At 42.0% G+C, this 18,217-nt stretch overlaps 1 protein-coding gene across 2 annotated transcripts; it reads left to right on the top strand.

Annotated features, from left to right (window-relative positions):
• The first annotated feature begins 290 nt into the window (after window positions 1-290).
• Window positions 291-12,929, top strand: LOC150059801 (sodium-dependent glucose transporter 1C-like). 2 transcript variants are annotated; one of them, XM_090338280.1, is made up of 3 exons: window positions 291-456; window positions 5,428-5,544; window positions 7,574-12,929. In XM_090338280.1, the coding sequence occupies exons 1-3, from the start codon at window positions 435-437 to the stop codon at window positions 8,566-8,568; spliced, it is 1,134 nt and encodes a 377-aa protein (XP_090194406.1). In that variant the 5' UTR covers window positions 291-434; the 3' UTR covers window positions 8,569-12,929. The 2 variants fall into 2 exon arrangements, with proteins under 2 accessions (XP_090194406.1, XP_090194405.1); XM_090338279.1 differs by having other exon boundaries at window positions 387-456; window positions 5,358-5,544.
• Window positions 12,930-18,217: the final 5,288 nt, after the last annotated feature.

Here is an 18,217-nt window from a genome sequence, read left to right as displayed (position 1 = left end):
ACTCTGTTAATACACAGTAGTCTTCTAAGGTTTACTCCACTAGGAAAAACTGCCACGAAAAGACATCGTTTCAAAGAATGTTTGAAAAAGAGGGTTTTCAAAAGAAGGAAAGCAATTTGGTCTATGGCGCTGGTGCTGTTAGAATAATGGTGCATTCATTATCCTTACAGTAATTCTCCTGTGTTTCTCTACATTGCGTTGTATCCTATCTCCACTTTTCTGTAGTGGATACAAATTAGATGTAGATTATTTTACTTTTAAATACAACTTTTGGTTTTCAATTTCAGGGAATAATTGTGGCTATACTGGGACCCACGTTTCAAGATCTGGCCACTAATGTGAACCGTAATATCAGCAGTCTTTCTGAAATATTTGTGGGTCGTGCTTTTGGATATTTATGTGGCTCTGTGATCGGAGGAGTTCTTTTTGACTGTATGAATCAGTTTTTGCTTTTGGGTGAGTGAATATAATTTTGTTTTCTAATTATTGTATAGGTTATGAACAGGGAGGTTACCTTTACAAAAATAAGCTAATGAGTACATTTGTTTTTAAACATTGTTACCCCTTCCCTCATTTTTGCTTTCTTACCCTGCCCTACTCCCCTCCCCCCACATTGCAAAGTTCATTTTCAACATTGTGTCCCAACATAGTGTCTTGTGAGTATCATTGTTGCATTAGTTCAGGCTTTGTCCTGCTATTTCTGTGATTCTCTATCCCTTCTACATATCAGATAAACTTATATACAAAACAAAGGGTAGAGAAAACTAAAACAGAAAGCAAAATAGAAATAACTGTATACAGGACATAAAAAGAACCTCTTGTTTCCGATTTTTGGAGTTCATTTTGATATGCTTCTTTATATCTGGTCTTATACACTTAGCGATTGGACTATAGTAATCCTCTGCTGAGAATATCATAGACATTCTAGTTATTAAAAATGGGGGAAAGCATGCAACCTATATTTCTTTGGGTCTTGCTTGCTTCTGTTAATATAAATTTCTTTAAGTCTTTCCATTTCCTAATGAATGGCACACTGTCATTCGTTCTGATGGAGGCATAGAACTCCATTGTGTATATATAACACATCTTCTTGGTCCATATATCTACTGAGGAGCATCTGGGTTGGTTCCATACCTCAGCTATGGGAAATAAAGCTGCTGTGAACATGGTTGTGCTGGCAGTTTTAATATGGCCAAGTGAACAGTAATTTTTTTTGTCAGTCCTGGGGCTTGAACTCAGGGCCTGAGCTTTGTGCTTGGGCTTTCTCAAGGCTAGAGCTCTACCATTTCTGGCTTTTTCTATGTATGTAGTACCAAGGAATTTTTCTATGTATATGATACCTGGGTCATCATGCATGCTAGGCAAGCACTCTACCACTAGGCCAAACTCCCAGCCCTGAACAGTAAATTTTAATTCTTTGTATCTGTCCATGAATTTATATCTTGTCTCTAAATATGAAAACTTGCTGACAACTAAAATGAGTGGTGTTTTGGGGTCATCCACAAAAGCTGGGTCTCCATGGCTCCCATTCCCATCTTGGCTGGGCCACTCAGAGTCCTGATTGGCCCTCAGGTGTGCTGATGGTAGTCCTGAGCCTTCCAACCTCCACTGGAACTGAGGCACCAGTCCATGCCACACACTTGTCCCAGAGCTGAGCACATCAGGATTGAGGAAGATCTCTAGGACTTCCTGGGATCAGATAAGCTCTGGAAACACGGCCAGGTCCTCTGGACTCTGGGTTGACAGGGGCAGAGGATGGTGATGAGCTGATGCACTTTGTCCTTATTTTAGTGATGAGCCCAGACCACTGCCACAGCCTGGAGGTACCTGACAACGATTTTAACATTCTGTGGCTTGAATAAGGTGACAGGTTTCAAGAAAATTTTGCTTAAAGTGACTTGGACAGGGGAATAATTTATGCTGATGAAAGAGTAAGTAATCCCTTTTACTTCCAAAGTGAATGGAAGGAAACATTCATACATACGTACATACATATGAAGTAATCTTGAAGTTGGTTTGATGATTTCTGCAAACGCCAGGATCCATGGTCTGCAGTAGGTCCCAGCTCCTAGAAATGCCCTGACCTGCTTCTTGGCCAAAAGCATTGGTATCTTCAAAATTGCCTCTATCCTGTTAAGGAGAGCATGTACTTTTGTTTTTCCAGTTGGTAATCTAGATAGGTTTCTCACTGGATGCACAATTGGGCTTTTTGGCAGAAACTCAATACCCTAGTTGGCACAGGGCAACGAGGAGGTCAACATTCCTCATGTGTCCAGGTTTCCAGAAGCAGGACTTTGTCAAAACCCCAGAAACCTTGTTTTGGAGGTGAGTTAGTAGAGATGAGCTTCTTTTCTTCTTCTGGGAGAAGCAACATGTATTCTGCCATGGGCTCCGGGAGGCTGAGGACAGAGCCTGGGCTCTCCTGCAGCATCCTCTCCCAGGTTTAGAATTTGAGCCTCCTTCTTTCTCCTTTTTAGACACTCCTTTTTCCAATATCTGTTTTGCTTGCAATAAGCACATTGGTCCACTCGAAGAGGTTCCCTACAGCCCTTTGCAGATGAAGTATGCCAGGCCCACAGGTCTCTGTCCTGTGGCTGCGACTAAAACTAGAACTACGTTTTTTTAGCTGTATTTCCTCCAGGGTATCACTGTTATCAAACAACTGCTGAGTGACCACTACAGGCTCAAGATAACACCCTTCTCTCAAAACCTTCTAACATTTGAAGCTTTTTTTCTAGCCTCTGGGGCCATGTGTAGGAGTCTGATTCTCTGAGGCTTTGGGATCTATAGGTATATAGATCCTACAACCCTCCAAGAGCTGATCCAGAAAAGCTGTGGTGGACCCACTGGGAGTTATACAGTCTTATTCACCTTAGATAAACTAGTTGGCTTTCTAGCCACTGCTCATATCCCTGCTAGCAGAGTCTGGTGATAATTGGCAAGCACCTCCCTACTTCGATCACTGTGGAGGTCTCAGTTTGGGCAAGTCAGGGGAAAGACTCATTCCAGATGGATTGTGTCATGAGTGGGGAAGCCATCTGGTCCTAGGATGTCCTTCAAGACACTGCACTGAATGCCTCCCTTTCTTCCCAGGTGAAGAGCACCTGGAGGCCCTACTGGCTGTTGTCCCAGGTGGGTTGATTTGTAAAGAAAACTATTCCTTGGTTCATGCCTGAAATCCTAGATACTCAGGAGGCTGAGCTCTGAGGATCAAGGTTTAAAGCCAGCCTAGGCACAAAAGGACCTTAGACTTTTATCTCCAATTAACCTCTAGAAAAATGAGAAGTGGGGTTTAGATCAAGGGTAGGGTGGTAGCCTTGAGCTGAAGAGCTCAGGGACAATACCCAGGCCGAGTTCAAGCCCTATGATCCACAAAAAGAAAGAAAGAAAGAAACAAAGAAAGAAAGAAAGATAAAACTTTCTAATAATGAATTAAGCCCCTGGGGTTTTCAGAAAAAGGACAGATTTTGTTGTTTCACATTATACATATCACTGCTTGTAGAGGAAACATGCACTGGACAAGGGGCCCACAGTATCCCCCAGCAGTTGGAGCAGCCACCCCCTGAGAGCTGTGGCACTCACCTATGAGAGATTTCTCAGGGGCTAAGACCTGATGCTGTCCATGGATTATCTTATTGGGCCTCCAGATGATAGAACCTCGGAGTTGAGGAATCCACGGAGGCATGGTCAAAGGGTCAGAGGTGACAAAGAAGCCTTAATTAGCCAGCCAGCAACTGCCCCGCCCTGGACTACAGTGTGTCAGAACTAGGAGCAGTCCTGACCTCTAATGGGGCAGGGTTTATAAAGGCAAAAACCACACACAAGTGACTGTTTCACAAGCCAGCAGCAGATTTCATGAGGTCATGTCCTGCTGCCATTGGGAACGGGGGTGTTCTGTAGCTGCTGGACCATGGGGGGGGGGTTGGGGGATGCTCTACAGCTCTGGGCTACACACACATGCAGCTTCTGGACTGAGCTCAGGGTTGACAAGAAATGATTTCCTTTAAGCTATATCTAAAACTGGGTTCTTACACATACAAACACACATGCATACGTACATAGGTATGTACCCACAAAAAAGTATTGCTATCTTGGCTAGTAAGCCTATGGCCTAGAGCATGTTACTCAAGTAGCATGCAGAGCAATATCTCCAGACCAGAAATATATGTCATGTATTTCCCTCCCCACTCTCCATACTTGTTTTTATTTTTCTTTCTTTCTTTCTTTCTTTCTTTCTTTCTTTCTTTCTTTCTTTCTTTCTTTCTTTCTTTTTTTTTTTTGCTAGTCGTTAGGCTGTGGTCCCAAGTCTCAGGGCCTGATAACTGTCTTTGGACACTTTTTGCTCAAGGCCAGGAGCCACAGAGGCATTTCTGGCCTTTTCTGTGTCTGTGGTTCCAGGGACTCGAACCCATGGCTTCATGCATGGTAGGCGAGCACACTACCACTAGACCACAGTGCTGGCCCTTATTTAAATTTTTAATTGCTATACACTACACATTATTTCTTTTGCCTTTTTAATTAGTTATGCTATATCTAACAGGTCCTTAGATGTTTATTAAAGTATGAAACATTTATGTAAATATTATTTGTGTTACAGAGGTACAAAGCTTATGTGCATCTGATGCTATAAAATAATATTTATTAAAATGAACTCTGGAAAATGGAAATAAGAGGGTTTTTTCCTTTCATTGCTATTTTTCTTTTCTCTTCCTTTTGTCTTGTTTGTTGATCTGTGAGGGTAAAGGTGGGGGGCAAATAAATAGATGGACAGAGGGAGGGAAAGTGGGAGAAAAACATGGGAAGGGGTAACAGTGTTCAAGAACTAATGTATTCACTACCTGATGAACCTAACTGTAACCCCTCTGTACATCACCCCAACAATAAAATAAAATTTAAGAAGTGGGGAAGTGGCACCGTGGCTCACATGGGAGAGCGGTAGCCTTTCACTGAAGAGTTCAAAGTCAATACCCAGGATCAGAGTTCAAGCCCTATGACCTATAAAAGAAAAAGGAAAAGAAGAAATGCATGGACAAAGGGGAAACAAATTTAGAAGTGGTACTTGTTAGACACTATGTTGACAATGAACTGTGGGTAGCTATGGGAGGGAAAAACTGTCCATAAAGAAATGTACTCATAACCTGATTTCTGTAAATGTAAGTCCTCTGTACAGCACCCTTAATAATAATAATAATTTAAAGATTTTTAAATGTGTTATAATGTATAATAATGATTGAATGCACTTATGTCACGGTTATTTGTGTGACAGAAACAAAAAAGATTTAAATGAAAAAAGTCACTTGAATGAAATTCTCAAGATTAACTGGTTTTAATTTGGCCTTGTTTTGTATCTCTGTAAGTCTTCAGGATATTGGCCCAGGACCTTGCATGTGAACAGATCTCACACTGGTTTCTTCCTGTCCTTCCCAGCACTGTCCATGCTGGTAACCACAGCTGGTCTTCTTCTTACTCCATTTTGCAAGCAAGCGGTGTTGCTGATTGTCATGATGTCCGTCTTTGGAGTTTCATTTGGTGCTCTGGATACAGGTTAGTGATCCTCCAGTGTCTCCTCCAGACCAGGACACTGCTGGGAAACACAGAGCCGATGAAATGTAAACAGTGCTGTAGAAATGACACAAGCCTCTGAGCTGATCATGGGGATCCAGTCAGAAATACTTGTCTTACTTGAAGACAGACTTTTGTACCTGGGCTGCCTTCAACCTTGATCTTCAGATCTCAGCCTCCTGAGTAGCTAGGATTACAGGGGTAACCCACCAGGATCGTGATGAATTTTTTAAATAGACAGTTATGAAGTGAATTTAGAAGATTTTGTTCTATGTTCAATTTACAGTACCCAGACAAGAAGGAACCTTCAAGCCAGGTGTGGTGGCTCATGCCTGTAGTACTAGCTACTCAGGAGACTGAGATCTGAGGATCAAGGTTCAAAGCCAGCTGGGCATAAAAGGACACAAGACTCTGATCTCCAATTAATCTCTAGAAAACAGGAAGCAGGGCTTGGCTCAAGGGTAGGGTGGTAACATTGAGCTGAAGAGCTCAAGGACACTGCCCAGGCCAGGTTCAAGGGTTCAAGCCCCATGACCCACAAAAAAGAAGAAGAGAAGAAGAGGAGGAGGAGGAGGAGGAGGAGGAGGGAACCTTCAGATTAAGGGTAATTCCAGTGTAGGAATAGGGGGATAGGATTTGAGCATCATCAGTAAGATTTCATAGATTGGTAAGATTAATCAAATATGGAACCACTATTTGGCTGCAAAAGCATAGAGGTAGCAATTTAGTTAGATTCGCTGGCCAGGCACTGGTGGGTTATGCCTATAATCCTAGCTTCTGAGATTGAGATCTGAGGATACTTCCGGGAAGCCAGTTCCAGCAGGAAAGCTTTCTAATGAACCACCAAAAAGCTGGAAGTGAAGCTGTGGCTTAAGTGCTAGCCTGCTAGCCTTGAGTGAAAATCTCAGGAATGATGCCCAGGGCCAGAGTTCAAGCTCCAGGACCAGCGCACACACACACACACACACACACACACACACACACACACACGCACTCCTATTTATTTTGCTTAAAGAAGCCTGTGGTCTGCACAATTTTCCTTGTGCTTCTTTTCTTTCTCGAAAGTCCTGACCTCAGCATTAGGTATTTTCCAAGTGCCACCATATAGTTGAAGATTTGCTAAATAATATATGTAATATTTGTTTACCCCCATTCCACCTTTTTTTTCTCCTGGTTTTGCTCTAATGTTACTTGAGATATCATGGAATGATTTTACATTTTAGGTTTTATTGTCAGATTACAAAGGTGGAATTATGTATTTATTTGAAAATATCTTACAAAAGAGCCAGCCAAAGATGGAATGCTTACTTCCTGTCAGAGGCACACCTGGGGTTTACAGGTTCTGAATTGATTGTTTTTGTTTTATATAAATATAAACAAGTGGGTGCCATGTTACTTTTTTAGCTAGTCCTGGGGCTTAAATTCAGGGCCTGGGCACTGTCCTTGGGCTTTCTCAAGGCTAGCACTCTACCACTTGAGCCACAGCACCACTTCTGGCTTTTCTGTGTATGTGATATGGAGGAATTGAACCCACGGCTTTGTGCGTACTAGGCAGGTACTATACCACTACACTATACTCCTGGCCCAAAGTTGGTGTCAGATTTAAGGAGAAAAAACTTAAGTTCTATCTGGTGAAAAGATTTTGTTCAATAAACATATATACGTATGTATATGTTTCAGATATGAAAATGCAAAATATAAAATACATGCACTGTTTCTCAAAATGATGTTGGCAATGTATTTTTTTAAGCCTATATTAATGGTCCTGGCTGAAGGAGTTACTGTCCCGTAGAATTCCAGGAATGCTATCTTGAAATATATTGCTCTCTGGTGAGATGGGTCAGAGTTCTTCCATCACAGAATCAATTCAGAGCCAGTGTCTGAATAACTTAGAACAACATGGTGCTTAGCTCATGTCTTCTGGTGCTTATGTTATGTCTTCCTGAAAATTATGAAATGTTTAATCCCAAAGTTGCTGTGTGTAGCTTAAAAGTTTCTCTTTCTTTGCTAGGCGGAAACGTCCTCATCTTGGCTCTTTGGGGGGACAAGAGCCCCCCACACATGCAGGCCTTACACTTCAGCTTTGCCCTGGGTGCCTTCCTGGCTCCCCTGCTGGCTAAACTGGCCCTGGGCCCCTCAGGGTCTGCTGACAACCACACAGAGCCTGGCCTTCTCCCTCCAGCCCTGAACCGATCATCTGAAGCTGCCTCAGTCTCTCTGCTTGGATTTCCCCACGACATGAACTTACTGTGGGCTTATGCTTCCACTGGCACTTATATTCTCCTAGTCTCTCTCTTTTTCTTTGCTCTGTTCTTCATGAAAAGCTCAAGGCAGGGAAAATCAACAGCATCGGCTCAGGTACTGCGAAGAGCTAAACACCACAAGGCTCTTCTCTGTCTCCTTTTCATGTTCTTCTTCTTCTATGTTGGGGCTGAGGTGACATATGGCTCTTACATTTTCTCCTTTGCCACCAGCCATGTTGGCATGGATGAGAGAGAAGCAGCCGGCTTGAACTCCATCTTCTGGGGGACCTTCGCAGCCTGCCGGGGCCTGGCCATCTTCTTTGCCGCATGTTTACGACCTGCCACCATGATTGTGTTGAGCAATGTGGGCAGCCTGGCCTCATGTTTGTTTCTGGTGCTTTTTGACAAGAGCCCCCTGTGTCTCTGGATAGCAAGCTCGGTGTATGGGGCCTCCATGGCCACCACGTTTCCCAGTGGTGTTTCTTGGATTGAACAGTACACCACCATCAATAGCAAATCGGCTGCATTTTTTGTGATTGGTGCTGCTTTTGGAGACATGGCAATGCCTGCATTAATTGGAATTCTTCAAAGACGATACCCAGATTTACCAGTAATTATGTACATCTGTTTGGTGTCAGCGATAGTCACTGCTCTTTTATTTCCTGTGATGTATAAACTAGCTACCGTGCCTTTGAATCACCAGAGAAAAAGAAATAGGAACAAAGATCAGAAATCACTGGGCACTGGTTGCTCACGCCTATAATCCTAGCTACTTAGGAGGCTGAAATCTGTGGGTTGCAGTTCAAATTCAGCCTGGGCATGAGAGCCCACGAGACTCTTATCTCCAATTAATCACTAGAAAAGTGATGCTGTGGCTCAGGTGGTAAAGCGATAGCCTTGAGCTGAAAAGCTCAGGGATAGGGCACAGGGCCAGAGTTCAAGCCCTACAGCCAAGAAAAAGAAAGAAAGAATAAAATAAATTAAAAACTAGAAAGCTTTGCCATCTAGTTTGAGTTATAAAAGAACCAATAGGTCTCAGTGGCTCAAGCCTCCAGGCAGGAGTTGCTACAATCCTAGCTACTCAGGTGATTATGATCCAGTATTCCAGTTCAAAGCCAGTCCTGGCAGAGATGTCCAGACTGTTCTGTGAGCCACCACTGTGCACAAACTGTAGGATCTTGTCATGAGTGTCCCTTGGCCCGTGGCTGGTTAGGTTCTCTTCAAGTCTCCACCTTTGAGATCCCTGGATGGAGGCATTTGTAGTTGAGAATTGTTGGTGCTAGGGAGGAGTGGAGTGAATTTTCTAAGAAAATGATCGGGAATTCTTGTTCTACCAAAGAATTGGGAAGAGCCGTTTCATGAAAGAGCATCCTAGAAAGGGACAGACTTTTTTTTTTTTTGCCAGTCCCAGAGCATGAATTCAGGGCCTGAGTACAGTTCTTGGGTTTTCCTCAAGGCCAGAAGTCTACCACTTGAGCCACAGCACTATTTCTTTACTTTTCTATGTATGTGGTACTGAGGAATCAAACCTGGGTCTTGGTGCACTCTACCACTAGGCTAATTCAGACAAATTCAATGTAGCCAAGTTATCTGAAGAAAGAACCAATTCACGGCCCCTTTTCTTCATCAGTGGAGCAAAGGCAGGCAAGACTACTCCAGAGAGTGTTTACTGGGACCCCAGGTGAGGAAGGTCAGGAGGATAGGTCCCATCTGTTTACAGCGGGAATTTACAATGTGATTTACTTAGCCAGAGGAGGGAGTGAGAGTTTGCACCAGTCACAGAAGTCCCTTATGCAAATGAAGGGATGAGTTTACACCAATCACAGGTCTTCTGTTGGACCGCCAGGGAAAGTACTCCCCGCATCTGCTAGAAAAGGATGCAGAATCATCTAGCATTTGCCAACATTTTAAATATGAAAAAGGCCTGGGCAGGCTGTGCTTCCTGGGATAGTGCCTTCAGGAGTCAGAGGTGTGCTTGAGTGAGCATTCTATAGAATGGTGAAAGCTGCTGGTGCTGGCATGAAGACAGTCAGACTGGCTGCCCACCTCAGCATCTTACACCCAAAACAGCCAGGGCCCTAGAGAAGGGTCACAGGGTGGGGACCTCTTTTCTTCCAAGGGCTATTAGATTTCTATGGCATCATTAGAGCCATACAAAATTACAACTTAGGCAGAAGGCAGCTGGTGGTGAGAAGAATCATAGAAGAAGAGTAAATATCTGTCCTCTACCAAACAATTTCCAGGGCTTTATACAGCCCACCCAAGCAAGAGCTACTTATTAAGGAATCCAATTGCCTTAACATCTCAGCACACACTTAAAGGAAATACGATTACTATTAAAAGGAGTGCTTACAAAATGAAGCCTTGTAATCCACATTAGCAGTGCACTGCTGTGCAGTGCACCTCAGGAAGGCTGGGATCTCCCACCTCTTTCAGTTTGGGTCTCCCTTGTATGTAACAGAAAACTGAGCTTGGTTACCTTGGCTATGACTAAAGGATCTGAGATCTTTTCTTGGGATGTATTTTGGCTAGTTGGCATTTGAGTTAAGTAGAACTTGAGTTCAGCATGCTTATATTTTCAAAAATGTTTTATTTAGTGTAGCATTTTGTTGTAGTTTGTTTGCTATTTGAATAATACCTTGAAAGTCTACTTTGAGAATAGCAGTTTCTTTATATACCACAATGATTTCAAGATTAGAAGAAGAAAAAAGAGTGCATTGCTAGGGCTGGGAGCTTGGCCTAGTGGTAGAGTGCTTGCCTAGCATGCACGATGACCCGGGTTCGATTCCTCAGAACCACATACATAGAAAAAAAAAAGGCAGAAATGGTGCTGAGGTTCAAGGGGTAGAGTGCTAGCCTTGAGAAAGTCCAAGGACAGTGCTCAGGCCCTGAGCTCAAGCCCAGGACTGGCAAAAAAAAGAGTGTATTGCTAGAGAAAATAGGAATAGGAGGTACATTCTTTAAAATAATTGAAGCCATATAGGACAAACCTACAACCTGTATCATACTAAATGGAGAAAGAAAAGACCCATTGACCTTAAAATCAAGAACAAGACAGGTATGCCCACTCCCTTTACTTCTCTTCAATATAGTGCTGGATCCCTTAGCCAGAGCAATAAGGCAAGAGAAGGACATCAAAGGGATCCACATCAGGAAAGAAGAAATTAAACTATGCCTATTCACAGATGACATAATCTTATACCTGAATGACCCAATAAACTCCACTCCCAAACTCCTAGAACTAATAAAACACTTTGGCAAAATGGCAGGATATGAAATCAACCTTCAAAAGTCAAGAGTCTTTCTGTATGCCAACACTACACAAACAGAAAGAGAAATCAGGAAAATGATCCAATTTGCAATAGCCAAAGAATAAAATATTTAGAAATTAACATAACAAAGGATAAATGAATTCTTTAATGAAAACTATAAAAGCCTAAAAAAATAAATCAAAGAGGATACCAGGAAATGGAAAGACATCCTATGCTCATGGCTAGGGAGAACCAACATAGTGAAAATGGCCATACTGCCAAAATTGATATACAAATTCAATGCAATCCCCATCAAAATCCCAAGGTCATTCTTTACTGAAATAGAAGGCATGATCCAAAGGTTCATATGGAACAAGAAAATACCTAGAATAGCCAATACAATTCTAGACAAAAAGAGCAAAGCAGGTAGTATTGCAATATCAGACTTCAAACTCTACTATGGAGCCATAATAACAAAAACAGCATGGTGTTGGCACAAAAATAGACCAGAAGATCAATGGAACAGAATAGAAGATCCAGAAATACAACCACATACCGATAGTCAACTTATATTCAACAAAGGAGCCAGTGAAACAAACACAGGCTATACAATTATTGGTGCTGGGAAAACTGGGCAACCACATGCAGAAAACTAAAAATTGATCCCAGGTTGTCCCATGCACAAACATTAACTCAAAATGGATCAAAGACCTCAACATCAGACCTGAAACCCTGAAACTGCTGCATGATAGAGTAGGAGAAACACTGGAACTAATAGGCACAGGCAAAAACTTCCTGAACAGAGTCCCAGGGTCACAACAGATTGGAGAAAGACTTGACAAACGGGACTACCTAAAATTAAAAAGTTTCTGCACAAAGGCATAGCTACTAAAGTAGAAAGATAGCCAACCAACCGAGAAAAGATATTTACCAATAATACATCAGACAAATGCTTAATATCTAGCATCTACAGGTAACTCAAGAAACTAATCCCCCCACAAACCCAACAAACCAATCAATAAATGTTCAAGGGAACTAAAGAAAGACTTATCAAAAGAAGAAGTTAAAAATGTGAGAAAATGCTCATCATTCATGGTCATAAAGGAAGTGGAAGTAAAAACAACCCTTACTCCAATCAGAATGGCCACTATTCTGAACTCAGATAACAACAAATCTAGCAGGGATATGGAGAAAGAGGAACCCTACTGCAATGCTGGTGGGGATGTAAACAGTACAGCCACTCTGGAAGGCAGTTTGGAGGTTACTCAAAAAACTAAAAACAGACCTTTCCTCTGACCCAGCCATACCACTCTTGGGCATCTACCCTGAGCATCACATCATAACCCAGGATATGATAAGGACACAGTGCACAGCCATGTTCATCTTTGCACTATTCACCAATAGCCAAGCAATGGAAACAGCCCAGATGCCCCACTACAGATAAATGGATACAAAAAAAAATAAACAAACCCATGATACATATATACAATGGAATTCTACATAGCCACCAGACAAGACAAAATAATAGCATTAGGTGAGAAGTGGATAGAACTGGAGCAAATCATGTTGAGTGAGATAAGTCAAGACCAAAGGAATAAAAGGCGTATGGTGTCCTTAATATGTGGCTAATAGATCCATCCACATAGTAGAAGAGCGATGACTCAATATTTGGGTACCCAAGGTTATGGACATGGTCTTCAAGATATAAACATAACTACATAGACATAAAAATCTATGATTGGCTATATATTCTACAGATATAATATTTGATTACATTGATAGTATCTATGACATACAAATCTTTACCTTAATTTTAATTATGTTGTAAAATCTATGTGCCAGTGATTGTATATAGAGAATCCTTTCTTGAATAATTGTTAAATATGACATTGTAAATATGATGTAAAAATCAATGTTAATAAAATCTTTAAAATATTTGTGATGGGATATATATTCTTTAGACACAATGTTATATAGATTGATATGTATCTATGACATACAAACTCTCAGCTTAATTTTAATTTTGTTCTCAAATTTATGTGCCAGTTATTGCATATAAAGATCCCATTCTTTTTTTTGACAAGGCAAAGCAAGCAAATTTATTCCTCATGCAACAAATGTAGCAAATATATTAATTTATTTTTTGTGACTATAAGCTTAGGGGATGTAAGAGCCCTTGTACATGAAAATACAGAGAAATGGGGAAATGTAGTATTGTTCTGGACAGTTGGACAAAGGAATGACAAAAAGTTCTGATCTAATAGGGATAGGGTAGGAACTAGAAAAGATTCTTTGTGACATCCAGTATGCCATTACTTTCCTCCACCACAAGACAGAACACTTGGATTATGAGGGGCAAGAGAGGAGGAGCGAGAAAGTCAGAGTGACCTGTCTAGGTTTATGGTCTGGAGGCTTTCCTGTTTTTGCTGTCTCAAATGCCAAGGCATCGTATTTTGGTGTAGCATATAACTTTAGCCTCATGGCCTTTTAAAAATAAATCCACTTTTATGGGATTAGAGATCTAATTTGCTCTGGTATGACAAGAGATCCCATTCCTAAATACTTACTTGTTATACTTGACATTTGAAATATGATGTAAAAAATCTTAATAAAATCTTTTTAAATGGAAGTTAGTAAGGAGCTGTTAGTCAGTGATATTACAACTGTCCACCTTGCCTGACTTCCTGTGTTCCATCTCCAGTATGGCAAAAATAATGAATTTGTTTGTTTATCATATGTGTTATAATCCTTTGAGCACTTCCAGTTTTCTGGTTGCTAGTTCGAGATAAGCCTCTCCTGTACTTTGCTGCTCAGGGTGGTTTTGAGCCCCTGTCCTCAGGTCACATCTTCCTGAGTAGTCAGGGTTACAGGTGTGAGCCACCGGCACCCAGCAGTCACCAGGTCTTGAGTTGCACTTTAAAAAGCTTGTATAGTTTCACATTGAATGCATGCAAATTGTCTAAAATCAAGTGTTTCCAGTCAAAAAGCATTGTTCTTTTACATCTATTCAGGTGTTTTATGTCTTGTTCTATATTCCTTCCTCTTCTTCCTCGTCCTTTTTTTAAGGTAGTGAAGTCTAAACTTAGGCTTTTCATCTTGCTATTTAGGCCTTCTACGACTTGAGCCACACCTTAGCCTTTCCTGCTTTTAAAAATATTTAAAAAATAAAGTGTTGAGTTTATGCTCAGGCTTGCCTGGACTTCGATCCTCCTGTTTATAGCTTGGATGACAAATTTGAACCAACTCCATGCCACCATATAGATTGAGATGAGGTCTTAGTAACTTCCCCACACCCCAGACTGCATTGAAACCACAATCCTCCAGAATAGCTGGGACTATAGGTGTATGTCACTGTGCTTGTTTGGCGTTTCCTTCCTTCCTCCTTTTCTCTCTCTGTCTCTCTCTGCCTCTGTCTCCATCTCTGTCTCTCTGTGTCTCTGTCTCTGTCTCTTTTTGTCTCTCTCTCTCTCTCTGTCTCTGTCTCTGTCTCTCTCTCTTTCTCTCTCTCTTCCACTTCCATCAACCACCAGCCATAATCTCCACTATTCTATATCTGAGTTTATAATTTGACTATTCCAAGGGACTCATCAGTGGAGTTCCACAGTATTTGTCTTCTTTACCAGCTTGTTTTACTTAGCACAATGTCAAAGAAGGCTCCTCAGTGTTTCCTGGGTGTCAGCCATTTCTGTCCTTGCACACCCTGAGTAACATTCCCCTGCATGTGTCTTCAGCATCGTGTTTGTCCATTGACCTGTGAATGGACACTTGGATTACTTCTGTTTGGGCTTCTGTGAATAATGTTGCTAGGAACATGTATAGACAATATTACTTTTTTCAGTAATGTTTGAACTCCAGGCTTTGTGCTTACTTCAAGGCTCATCAATGGTTAATGGATGCCAACATTTCTTTTTTTTTCTTTCTCCATTTTTCTTTTTATTGTTGGGATAATGTATACAGGGGTTACAATTACATTCATCAAGTAGTAGGTGCATTATTTCTCACACACTGATGCCCCTTCTCATGTTTTTGTGCCCATTTCCCTCCCCCAACTCCCTCCCAATCATCTTGTTTTCCCCTTTGCCTTTCCTATTTCAATTAAACAAATGTGTATATACAATATACCAGGTAACAAAGTCAGATACAGTAACAACATGAGAAGAGAAATAACATAGAATATTAAGAACAACAATCACACAAGATAAAGCTCTTGTTTCCATACCCTAGAGATTCCTTCATTTAGCCCCATCCTATATGACCTTATGTATCTAAGTTTTGAGCTATTGTGATCCTCAGCTAGGAGAGTCCTAGATGTGTACTAATTATTACAAATGAGGGAAACCATTAAGCCTATGTTCCTTTGGGTCTGGCTTACTTCACTTAATGCTATTTTTTCCAAGTCTTTCCGCTTCCTTACAAATGTGGCGATGCCATTCTTTCTGATGGCAGCATAGACTTCCATTATGTATAAATACCATATCTTTCTTGATCCAGTCATCTACTGAGTGGCATCTGGGTTGGTTCCAAATCTTCACTATGGTTAATGGTGCTGCAACGAACATGGTTGTGCTAGTTGGATGCCAGCATTTCTGTCTTTGTTCATCCTGAGTAATATTCCACAGTACACATTCACATAGTGCTTGTCCATCCATTCGCGGGTGGGTGGATACTTAACCTTCCTCGCCCATTCTTGGAGAGCCAACTATCATTGTCATGTGTTTTCTGCTAAGACCATGGCCCTGTGTCTTCTGTAACTTGGCTCACATACCCAGAGGCTGCCAGGGCTCCTTGGAGCAGATGGTCTGCTGTGCAGGAGCATGTGCAGGCTGCTCTGAGCTTCTCCGGGACTTCTTTTTCCTTCTCCCTCCTGGCTCATCCTTTCTATGTTTCCTATTCAGAATCCTAAAGGAGCCTGTGTGACTTGTCCGTTTTGAGTCCTGGTCCAGTTTCTCAATGGCTTTGCCTTGTGAGGAACCGGCTGCTTCCTCCTAGAGCCTGACCCGCACACTCCTGCACCCAGGGCTATGAACAGGAGAAGCTTCCCTGGGAGAAGGAAGTTGAGGTGTCTTCTTAGTACTGGGGGTGGTGAGTGGTGCTCTCTTTACTGAGGTGCTGGCCAGGGTGTTTGCTGTCAATGGCTCCTCAATAATAGCACTGCGTGCTCAGGGGATCTTTTCACTTAAAATGCAAACAGAAGCTCAGGAAATGACTGACTTCCTGGAAAAGTCTTTTAAACAAAGTTAGTGGACTTTTATTTTTTATTCAAGAACACTTAAGTACTAAATGGGGTAGCATTTATACTTACATAAATTACATGCAGCTTTTCCTTTTGCGATGATATAATCATTACTGTCTTCTCTATGAAAGATTTCCAAATGGATCTGGGAGCTTGCAGCGCATGCCTATAATCCTAGCGACTTAGGAGGCTGAGATCTGAGGTTCATGAATCGAAGCCAGCTTGGACAGGAATATCTGTTAAACTCGAACTTTGAGCAGTTAGTTGGAGATAAGTATATCTGTAGCTATAGTGGTAGAGTGCCAGCAAAAAAGGTAAGGGACAGTGCCCAAGCCTTGAGTTCAAGCAACAATACCAGCACATGCATGACCACACACACACACACACACACACACACACAGCGATCATTCAAGTGGGTGCACATTAGTCATTTAATATATATTTAGTATGCATTTACCTGTGTTCAGTTATCATGGCCCTTGGAATAAAACACTAGATAGATGAGATCTTTGTCTGATTCCAGCTTATGTTTTGTTTTATCATTTCAATAAGACTTGCTAGACACTGTTAGGAAAATGGAGGAGAAAGGAAGGGAAGAGGCCAGACCCAGTTGTTCACAGGTGAGGACTGTTTATTGAAACAGAGCAGCAGCCAGGGATGCTGCTTTCCCATCAGCTTGTACACTGTGTGTCCTGGCTGCGACAGGAGCTGGGATTTTTGGGTTCTGCACAAGGAGGCAGAGGTTAATGCAGAAGCCAGTAGGTCAAGGGAGGTGGGAGCCCACAATGGGATGTTTACAATTGGACTTAGATATATTGCCCTGCTGGCATCAGGCAGACTGCACTATGGCCTGCCTGGAATCTATATGCACCTAGAAAAACGGGGGTGGGGGTCAATCCTTCATATTCCATGTTTAGATACATAGAAAGAATGAGCCAAGAGGGAAATGGCAGATTTGGTTGACATCACTTGTCAATATCTTGGATGAAGGCACTCCAGTCCATTCAGTTGGTGTTGCCGAATAATTACCACCGTGGTGGTCTTGGAAATGTGCAGGGAAATGAGTAACTTCACCAAAGATTCTGCAGGAACGCTCCATGGGAAAGGCACATGTGCCAGCGGCCACCATCCCAGCCTCAGCCTTGTCTGCACAGAAGCTTCCATTCAAGCAGAAAATATGCATGGAAGCTGGCAAGGGAGTGAAACCCACCTGTATGCATTCAAACACCCCAGTGGGTGCCAGAGTATAATTGTTAAACATTCATTGTTCTGCTAAAAGTATGGATTTGACAAACATTGATTAGATGCCTTTTTTTTTTGGAATTGAAGGTATTTATTCCACCAAATGTTTTTGTCGCAATAGATCATTTAGTCTCTTCCATAACGGGTCTTTGAATGCAGAGCTTCTAATTTTTTTTTTGGCAAGTCTTAGGCCTTGAACTCAGGGCCTGGGCACTGTCCTTGGGCTTTCTCAAGGCTAGAGCTCTACCCTTGAGCAACCATACTGGCTTTTTTATTTGTATGTGATACTGAGGAATCGAACCTGAGTTTTCATGCATGCTAGGCAAGCACTCTACCACTAGGCTAAACTCCTGGCCCGCAATGCTTTGAATTACAGTAACCTCAAGCTGGGTAAGATGGCTCACACTTGTAATCCTGGGAAGTGGAGATGGGAAGACTGCAAAAGGCCTGTGCTGTGGCTCAGCTGGTGGAGGGCTGCCTAGCGAGTGCTATGCCCTATAGTCAATCCCCAGTACCAGAACATAATAACATAAGCAGTCGCAGAAGCCTTAAAGACTCAGCAAGGCTCAGGTCACACCTAGCCATGGACTTAGATATTATTCAGTGTGAATTTTGGGGTGATGTGATAGTTTGGTCTCTGAGGCTTCTGATTGCTGTGCAGGCATTCTGCTCACACTTCTAGCCCC

This window comes from Megascapheus bottae, chromosome 8 (genome assembly GCF_031878675.1).
Source record: "Megascapheus bottae isolate mThoBot1 chromosome 8, mThoBot2.hap1, whole genome shotgun sequence".
Classification (NCBI taxonomy): domain Eukaryota; kingdom Metazoa; phylum Chordata; class Mammalia; order Rodentia; family Geomyidae; genus Megascapheus; species Megascapheus bottae.
Note: the sequence above shows the minus strand (reverse complement) of the source record. Positions and strands in the feature narration are given on the sequence as shown.